General features: G+C 38.0%; 1 protein-coding gene across 1 annotated transcript; it reads right to left on the reverse strand.

Annotated features, from left to right (window-relative positions):
- Nucleotides 1-8,004: 8,004 nt before the first annotated feature.
- On the reverse strand, nt 8,005-10,260 carry LOC118753528 (protein toll-like). Its single transcript, XM_036488408.1, has one exon. The coding sequence runs from the start codon at nt 10,258-10,260 to the stop codon at nt 8,005-8,007; it is 2,256 nt and encodes a 751-aa protein (XP_036344301.1).
- Between the last annotated feature and the right edge of the window lie 493 nt (nt 10,261-10,753).

Below are 10,753 nucleotides of genomic sequence, written 5' to 3' on the forward strand. Positions count from 1 at the left end.
TGAAAAATTTTAACAGCTTTAAACTCATTCCGCTTTATCTTCTCAAACGTCTCACCTGCTAATACTTGCAGCAGCACATTTACATTCAGCGTTTCAGATATTTTCTACATCGCTTGTGACACAGAATAGCTGATGCACCAGCGATATTAGCCTGATTTACAATTCCACACAAGCTGGCAGCAACAACAAACACCATTATGCACTGACAAACCAAGTTAAACATATGCAACTGTACTAAGGATGTGTATAGGTCCTACAATATGTAAAAATATACAGAGGTATGCATATCCACATGCGTATGTACATATGTATATACATACAGTGGTCCACAAAATAATAGGAGTGCGTTATTTTGGTCAGTTTTTGCTATTTGTCTTTTGTTTATTTAATGTTTATTATTTTTATACAAAAGTCAAGCTGGGTATACAACAAACAACGAATAAATTCAGATTTCAACCTTTGTACAAAAATTATTAAAATTCTGTAAATTTTCACCAAAATATCAAACTTTTTAATCAGAATCTTCAGAGAAAATTCTGGTATGCAGTTTTATAGCCCATTCAATTCTAGTCTGAAGAAGTGCAAGTTTCAAGCTGCTAAAAAATTCCGTTGATTTTTGGCAATTTTTTTTGCTGGCACTGTCCCCATATAAAAGAAAATTGTCGATAATACTTTGTATGGAAAAAACGTGAAACACCTTCAACCGAAAAAATTCTCAAAAATCAACGGAATTTTTTAGCAGCTTGAAACTTGCACTTCTTCAGACTAGAATTGAATGGGCTACAAAACTGCATACCAAGATATTTTCTAAAGATTCTGGTTAAATAGTTTGAAATTTTGGTGAAAATTTGCAGAATTTTCATAATTTTTGTACAAACTTGAAAATATAAATTTATATGGTGTTTGTTGTATTACCAGCTAGGCTTTTACAAAAAAATACGAAACATTAAATAAACTAAAGACAAATAGCCAAAACAGGTTAAAATATCCCACTCCTATTATTTTGTGGACAACTGTATATAGTTGGTGCAAAATTTGCTCTCCATGTCGCGTAACATCGTTTAAATTACACTTTCTTGCCAAGTTGCGCTCTCCATTACAAACACAAATGTGCATATTTGCATTAGAGCAGCTATGTAAGTATATTGTATAAAGCTTAGCTAAATACATATGTGTGCATTCGAGCATTTACTTTTATATTTGTAGCTGTGTAAGTATATACCAAGTATATGCACTTATCTTTGCACCTGCCTTACCATCGACACCTACACACATATGTATGTATGTACATCCATCAACTGATTGCGAAATTTGATACTCCCGGCGGCGCTGAGCTTAATTTCATCTGTTGTCTACCGTTGGGTGAAGGTGAAATGTAGTAGATACCTGAGAATATGCTAAAATCTAGATATACATATGTAAATGCATATCTATGAGTATGTATGTATGTGCATATATGTATAAAAACATACAAACGTAGATGATACAAAAAATTTTTATATTAGAAGTAAACCCTGTAACCAAAGTTCTGGTCCCGAAAACAAAAAAAATAAAACTTAAGATTTTCTCTGCATTTCAAATACAATGAAGTTTTTCACATCTGGCTGGTAATTGGTTTATCTGGTTATTTGATTTATATCTTATTCATTTTAAAACACTAAAATAAGTTCTTGGAAGAACAATCCATAAGCCATATAAAAATGAAATATCTTTTGTATAATGAGAAGCGGAGAAAGGGTTGTGAGAAACTCTTAAAATGCGAATTTTGTGAAACAGGGTTGCCACTTATCATGATCCTCTATACACATCACTCTGAATGGGAGAGGTAGGTGACATTTTCGCGGATAGATCGAAGTTTGACGGTAGAGTTGGAGGGAACTCTTCGTAAAACTCATTTTGTAGGTCGCCGATATAAACTAGGAATTCAACTAACTACGCACCAGTGTAATACCATTGAGAAGAATTAACATATATGTATATATACTCCGACAGCTAAGTGGAAATTAGAAAACGATCATAACTGGTCGGTGAATCACTGATCTCTGTCTCTCTCTCTCTCTCTCTCTCTCTCTCTCGATTGTCTAGCAGTACTTTCAAGCTGATTTGAGCCTTAAGGCATAGTAAGTTGCAGGAAACTTCATGACAGAAGAACTGGTAGTCAGCTAAGCGAATGAACAGCATGCAAATTTGCTAAGTCCTTCTCAACGGCAGTCGACTGCGTGCGGTTAAATGAGCTCCTGAAGCTAGCGAAGCGTCAAATATCGGCGCTGACAGGTGACCTTATCTCAGCATTTCCTGCCGCTGCGCTGAGGCAAAGGCTCAAACATGTCGGCGCGTATTTTATCATCAACAATACCTAGGAAATCTCCTCAAAACATACATAGATACTTGCAAATACCATTAGGTAGAGAAAAAGTCAATTGAGTATTCGGATGTTCGTTCGGATATTCGTGTATGCGAATAAGAGCCAGGTATCCGGTTTACATCCATTCTATTTTTTTATCTGGTTTATATCCGGTTAATATCCGGCTATTCGGTTAATATCCGTTGATTTTTCTATCCAGATATCCGGTTAATATTCGTTCGTTTTGTTAACCAGATATCCGGGTAATGTCCGAATAGTCGGATTTTTAAATGAGATATTCGAATATCCGGATGTTCAAAAAATTAAGGTACAAAGAACTCCCAGCCCTAGTGCTAACACAATGGATGACACAGAAATGTATAAGTACTCGCGGGTATACCACTAGAGCTCTCTAAAAGCAAAAATTTTTTCAAAAATTAAGCGCTTAGACGAAAGTGAACGGTTAATGAATTCGAGAGATTAATCGAATAATTGCGTGTGCTAATCGACTAGTCAAGTAAGAGCTTTCCACGCCTAATACTTAACTAGAACCTTTAATGCAGTTTCTTCCGAATTTTTATGTTTTTGAAATATTACGTTTCTGTTTACAAGAAATTATAAAAAAAATAACCAGATTACTTCATCGTTGCGCGTTATGTAGTACAAATGTGTTGTTTACATTAAACGAAACGAATGTTTGACTCTTTTCCATTTTCTTCATTTGGATTGTATAAATTCCTTCCAGGTTCTGCGTTTTTCACTTAATTTTTCTTGGGTCGGAAATCGATTTCGAAGTGCACTTAGTATAAGCCACACTGGCTATGCACAGCTACAAAGCTAAAATTTTTTAAATTTCGTTTTGTGATATGCGCTCCTCCTTGCTCACCTGATTTAATTTTCTTTTCACGCTTCATTAAATTTATCTCTTTGTACGTTCTACTAATCGCTTTCCAAGTTTTTTGTTTTGCTCTTCTTATTTCCTTTAAACACTTGACTCAAAAAAATTGGCCATTAACATTTATGTGATTATCGCGCTACAACCCACTTCACGCCCTCGACGCGTAAACGAGTAAACAAAGCGCATCAGAAATATCTTAAAACAGATAAAAGCGACAAGCCGTAATGCACAAGAACAAAAGCAAATTTTAAGAGGATTCTTTTTGTGTCGTCAAAATACTTAGATGAGAAAAGCAGCATAAAAACAAATTGCGGGAAAACAATGAAACTATACCAAGTCTAAAGACCGGCCACAGACAACGAGGCGTATGAGTAACTATGAGGCATGAACAAAGGCTAGCTGCCAGGATAATGGAATGCATGTAGAATATGAACGGAATGCAGAGAAGCGTTAGCACAAGGAGGTAACACGTCGAAAGAATGTGTGAATGAGTATGTACTTTGCTTACGAATGAGTGTAAATTGAGAGGAAACATAAGCAGTACCCTTTCAGGCGTTGAGAAGAGAAAAGTGAATTGGGAGGGAAATAGCAAAGTAAAGTTTAACATAAGCGTAAAGTAAAATCCTCGTTGTGAATAGAACTCACTCGCTACAACAACAAAGATGCTGCGGAAAGAAGTACTTAAGCGCAGATGCTTGCAATATTAAGGGGGAAAAAGCAACAATTGTACAAAATCAAAGGAAAAAAAGTCACGCAAAAACAGCAGACACTATATAAAACAATAGAACACACCTAGATACATGCACGCATTTTTTTTATGTGTGACTAAGAACGTGCAAGGAATTCAATGAGTAGGGTGCGCAAGGAATAGTGGTGGTTATGAAGACATTGTCTCATCTACAGCTGAGTAGAGATTATTTTAGAAATGGTTTAGAAAAAAGGGGGAAAACAGTTATGCCGAAAATGCTTGCTGTGAATTGGCATCCGGTGAAATTGTCGGCAGCTGTTAACAGTTGTAAAAAGTAGTAGTTTGGTTAAAAAGCTGATAGCTGGTGGCAGCGAGTTGCAGACGCCTATTTCGGCACAGAAAGGAATTTCTTCCATGTCAGTCAATTAGCGATTGGGCAGAAAAAGGGAAAAAGTATCAAATTTCAAATGGTCCATCTCTAATGAGGAGCAGAAATACCATGCTGGGAGTATATGAGTCACATCTTTACGAGCGCTATCTGATATATCGCACACCGTTTTCTAAAGATTCATAACTCAAAATGTACGCAGAGCTTTTATTTATCTTTCAGCAAAAGCTGGAGCAAATTTTTGTTATAATTTGTTTAAAAAAACCTAAGGTAAAGACGCCCTTGCCCGTTATCATGTGCTAAGAAATAGTTTTTCGCATTTTCTGACAAACGTATTATTTTGAGTTGCGACTCTTTTGAAGACGGTGTGCGATATATTTATAAGTCTCCGCAACGTACTCACCATTATCTACCACGCCAGTTGGTTCTAACATATTCATTCGAGGTATATGGTATCAAAATGTTACATGGGCGTAATAGTTTTTCGGCCACCTTTCTAACCTAACATATGGTTCGAGTAATGATCTGAAAGTACTTGTAAACTAGCCTTATGAGAATAGTTAGGCGTACGAATACGGTGACCACAAATATGGATTCAAAATGAAGGACAATTTTTCAAAAATATGCCTACATATATTTACGTAGTATAAAAATATCAAAAGAGTATATATGATTCTAAATTCTTAATACATTTTAAACTTTAAAAATGAATCATTTTCATCGCTATTAATCTTTTTTTACATGAATATTTATGAAAGTATAGTAAAACATATTATAATTACAATAGCTTACACGAAAAGTGAAAATCTTTAAAAGATTATTTTATAGTCAAACTTTGAGTCGTTCAAAATGAAAAAAATACCCTTTTTTTGTTTTTTGTTACTTTTCGCAGTTATTTGTCAAATATCGACGTCATGAATCGACGTAAACGACGAGTTACAAAGTGCCCTTTACAAAAATATATAATTTGTGCGCTCCATAGTATCTACATATCTAATCCGATTTTCATTATCTTTGGCTCAAAATTGACTGTAATGATATATATATTCTTTATCGAATTTTTAAAATAATGAAAAAAATAATCAAATGAAACTGCGTATTTGATTGAAAATCTCACTTTTTTCGACTTTGACGACAAAATGCAAATGGTCGCCTGTAGCACTAATACTTTTCATTGAGGTCGCCACAAGTTATATATTTTGGTAAGAGGCACATCAATACCCTCATGAGATATTGAAGAAAAGCTACGAAAAGTACCAAAAAACACTTTTTTGGAAAAATCCATCCATTGTCCGATAATTTTAAAATAACGAATATAATGCAGGACAAATGCAGGACACTTGGAAAAAATCAGTACATTTTCAGGTTTTTTAGGATTGAAAAACTACGCAGGACCGACCTTTGAAAAACAGTACGGTCCTGCAAAAAATAGAACGGATGGTCACCGTATGTATGAAGGATATGGCCAATGTTATGCCTCTTGCTGTAGATTTGACAAATAGTTGTAGCATGGAAATATGTGATCACTTCAATCTTTGTTTCTGTATGACATCAAATACTTTTGAGGGCGCCGTGTTTCAGATTCTGAAAGGCACCGTGCACACACGACAGGCACACGAAACTAGGGGCCCATAATATGTTTGTTTTTTTTGGTTTTCTGTTTGACGTCAGGATTTTTTTTTAAGACTTGAAAATTTCTAGGACATTTTTAACAAAAGATTGATAAAAGCGTACATCATTAGCATCAAGATGTCCCGACACCGCAACATATAATTAGAGCTCCCAACGCTCTGAGTGAAAAAAATCAGTACACTACAAAATACTCAACCGAACCGTCTCTGCAGGATGAGGCAGATTTAATCTTTCTATTAAAATTATGTGCGCGTCAAATGTTATTATACGAGTAAGTCAGTACCCAAAATCAAATCGCTTAGCAAACTTCGTCGGAGGAAAGTTCGCTATCAAAATTAAAACACACTGCAGTATTAATACGAGATAATTTTGCCGCTGCCACCGGTCACAAAATCAGCAGTCAGTGAAAAGGCAGCTTTGTTTCTTCACTTTTCTAGCAGATAATTAGCGGGGATTTGTGGGCTCATCTTTTCACTTTTGTAATTTTATATTTTAAATTTTTATGCAGCTGATGTGAATTTCATTTCGGTTCTGTTTTACTGGACGAATCGTTGCGGCGAATATCAACCGAGCGCAGTCTCAGGGCACACAATTAGGACTCCCTGTGCGCTGCGCTGATGCCCGTAGGAAGGCTCCAAAAAGAGCACCAAACGAGAATATCCGCCGAATAAAAGTGTCTTCTCAATATAAGTATATGAAAAACGTGTGACTTTAGGACTGCTTAAATGTGTAATTTCGGCGTCACAAAAAGCTCCCTCAGTTAATCCGCAAAGACTCCGTGCGCACTCCCGTATTCGCCTATGATTTTGTAGAAAGGACTCCTTAAATCATCCGAAGATAACATAGACGCAGTGTTTTGGTAGTGCTCCGATAACAGATTGATTGAATTGCCATCTTACAGACTAGATACAGAGAAAAGACAAACAAGATAACAAAAACAAAACACTTGACTCCATCCATATTCAGAGCATTCCGAAAACGCTTCTTCCAGGTGTCACTGTGGGAGTCCTTTTTCTCTCCATATTTTGAGCGCTCCGCATTTGGCTAGTTGGGATACGATATACATATGTATGTACATACGTATGTAGTTACAGAATAAACTTGTCGCAAACGCAGGCGATGATTGTCATAAATTATGACATCGATCGTCGGATATTAAAAAAGTTACCGAATAGCACTACCGGTGTTTTTGTGATATTTTATTTAAGTTTCGTTATTTATGAAGAATATTCAACATTATTTAAAAATGCATTAATTAACAAAAACTCAATACTTTTCTCGTTTATTTACAGGTATGTGTGCATTCTCTTCTAAGCTGTTGATAGTGGATTTATATACATGTATATAACATTTAATGATATCAATGATTTATATTTGATATTGAATGATGTATTTCTTACGAGTTCTATATTCTATTAATGTTTAGTATGTAATCAGCATTCTAATGTATCCAAAAAGTCGCAAAAAAATCATGTTAAATCACATTTATTCCTGCATTACTGGTAATGCAAAATTGAATGCCCCACTTTTCTTAGGACATCGCCGTGGGAAAAATAATGCATTTTCGAATGTGAAGAGGGTTGTTTTACTGATTATTTACCGATTATCATACATTACATTTTCCCACTGGGATACTTACTTTAAATAAATACGGTAATATCAATACGGCTGCACAGTGGTCTGAATCCTATATATAGGACCTCTTCCTATATATAATACCTCTTCTTTGCAACCAGTATTACAAGATATATTAATAGACTCGCCAAGCGAAAGTAGACGATATGACGTTTTTCCAAGGCAGCGGAAGTCAACTAACAGAAAAATATTGTAGCAGACGTCTCTAGCTTATGGGGAAAGTGGTAAAAAATTGGTTGCAAGATTTGATTAAACACAGGTGAAACCTAATAAAAGCTTGTAAAAATAGTGTCTGTTTAAAATTTCTGTAAACTATTTTCCACATTCTTTTGAAGTTTCGCAAAAAAATTATGCTTTCAGTTAAATAAAATATACTTCATAGCTCATTGGTGACAACATATATAATGGATTTAAAAAAATCATGCGCTCCCCATAAACTCCAAAGGGCCTTCATTGTTCTCCACTTCGCTGACATCTCCTTTAAGTTTCCATCTCCCGCTTCGCGCATGTGGCATTGCGTAGCGCAGTTTCCTCCAAAACCATGGATCACCCCACTTCAGGTAGGTGTTCATCTTCAAATAGGCTCTCAGCTCTTGATCCAGCAGCTCTGTATCTTTAATTTCACCATAAACCACAAGAATGATACGCGAACGTCCCTCATTCACGGCGCACTGATGAGCTGTGCGAAATTCCATCTGCGCCCAGTCTGATTCAATAAAATGCTGTGATAGCACAATGATCGTACGACGCGATTGCTCTACAGAGTCAATGATCTGCTCGGGTATGTAAGCGCCGGCAAGCCAATCGCGCACGTGTATGCAAACCTTGAAAGTTGGCGGGCCCTGCTCCAAGCCCGGCACCAGCTCCTTCTCCACGAATTGCTCATCGTGATGTGAATACGAAATGAAAGCATCCCATTTGCGATCACGATCGACATCTTTTTCGCTCACACAGCAAAGGCATAGACGATGCGCATATAGCCAAATTTTCAATTCCATATGATATTTGTAATAACAGAGCGCTGTTGTGGTGAGCACTAGTCCCAATGCGGTCATGCATACAAGTATGACTACCAACACTGTACGCACGCCGATCTCTGGCAGACAAAAGTCACGAAAGGATAATTCAATTAAGCGTGCCAGCTGCGAATTCTCGCAACGCATCACGCGCGCATCGCTCAAACGTTTGCGATTATTCTTGACGAAGTTGAGCAGTGGTTGGGCGCTGCAGTTGCAAGCCCATGGGTTCTCCGAAAGATAAGCGGTCGTTATCGTTGCACTTGTATTTAGTGTACTTATCAGCTGTGGGCTGATCAGCTTTAGTTTATTTTGACGCACGTCGAGCACCGATAGCGCGCTGGTTGAATGATTGCTGGAGCCCAGCTGATCGCAAAGGTAACGCAGTGAATTGTTGCTCAGCAGCAGACGTTCCAAGCGATGCAACCCATCAAAGATGGCGCAGTCCTCACCAGCCATCCAGTCGAGTTGGTTATTTCGCAAGTCGAGCCCTTGCAAGCGATTCGGTTGCGCAAAAGTGCCCGCCTCGATTGTGCGCAGCTGATTGTTGTCTACCGAAAGGTCGATGATTGCGGTCAGAGGTGGCAGTATTTTGGCGTCCAAGTGCTGCAACCGATTGCGACTCAAAATCAGCTTAAAAAGTTTGGTAGTCGCTGCAAAAAGGCCCAACGGCAATGCTTCCAACAGATTTCCGCTCAAATTTAACACTTGCAAGCGCTGTTGCTGCGCCAGTAGTGCAGTCGGCAGTTCGTACAGCTGGTTGTTCATCAAATTGAGCCGCTGTAAGAGCTTCAAAGGTGTAAAGATACGCGCCGGCAACTCCTGAATGCTACAATTGGTCAAATAAAGTCCTCTAACTGTTGTCAAACCGCTAAAGTCATCCTCGCGCAGACGATTGTGCAGTCGGTGTTGGCGCATAGAGAGTTCACGTAAGCGCCGTAGAGGCACAAATGTTGCACGCGGAAATTCCTCCAATCGACCCTGCAGTGTGATATCGTTTATGTACGGCACTGGCTTGAGTAGATCAGCTGGCAAACGCGTGAAGTTCAAGTCTATAAAAAGGCGAAACAGTGCTGGCATTGGACTTAGTATATCCGAAGAAAGCTCTTGGGCTACGTGTGGCAAATCGCGCCGTGCTGATCGCTGGGAGTCTGCGCGCAATTCCAGCATTGTAATCTTCCGCAAACATTGATTGGCGCGGCCAAAGGTATCGAGAGTAATCTGCGCTATCCCCGCTAGACCATTTACTTGCAATGTTTGCCTGGACGTGAGTGCCAACTGGTCCAACAAATCGGCGAAAGGCAAGCAGTTGTATATGGCGATATACTTAGTTTCACGTAGTGGATCCAGTCGCGGTAAGCTGCTTAGCAACTCTGGTTTCAGTTCACCTGCGCAAGTGAGCTCTACGATGTTCTCAGCGTTTATGGAGATGTGTACTTGTGTCGCAGCACACTCGATAATGGTCGAGTTGTGCTTATTCCGATAGCAGTTGCAAGTGCCATTGGCTGTGATTTGCGCGCAATCTTCGTTGGTAAAGAGTTCAACGTTGGCTAGATCCGCTTCGTTGGCGATAATGCGCAGAAATTGGTAAGATATAGTCAACACAGTAAAAATATAGTTCACCAATTGTCGTTCGATATTAAACATTGGTCGTACCATTTTCCGCGGCAGTAAATATGTTTCGTAGTCGCGCCTATGCAGTGGTAGACTAAACTTTGTGATAGCTTACCAAAAATCAATTCCTCATAATTGCTATGCAATATTAACCCTTCGTCTGACACATGAGTCCAGCCAGGCCTTTTCCATTTTCAAATTACAAAAAAGGGTACTTTAAATATAGCCAGAGGCTTGAAATTTCAGGTAGCTTACTAAAGTTTAGTGAATTACCAATCTGTAAAAAATCGTGTTGGTATCATATATATAAAGCTAGATATATAGAGATGTTGATTAATACATCACATTCGTAACACATAGGTCTGGCTGGACCCACATATATTCCTATGTAATTTTTACCTAAAATGAAAGAATGCAACCGTTTTTCAAAGTGTTCTTTTGAATTTTTGAACTATCATGGCAAGAGATGATTTGCATTTTTAACCGACTTCCAAAAAAGGAGGAGGTTATCAGTTCGTCGGAATATACATATATATTT

The sequence above is a fragment of the Rhagoletis pomonella genome, unplaced genomic scaffold (genome assembly GCF_013731165.1).
Source record: "Rhagoletis pomonella isolate Grant_MI unplaced genomic scaffold, Rhpom_1.0 Rhpom_scaffold_00002, whole genome shotgun sequence".
Lineage (NCBI taxonomy): Eukaryota > Metazoa > Arthropoda > Insecta > Diptera > Tephritidae > Rhagoletis > Rhagoletis pomonella.

Coding starts and splice junctions, on each gene's coding strand:
- LOC118753528 (XM_036488408.1), bottom strand. CDS start 10,260: ATGGTACGACCAATGTTTAATATCGAACGACAATTGGTGAACTATATT.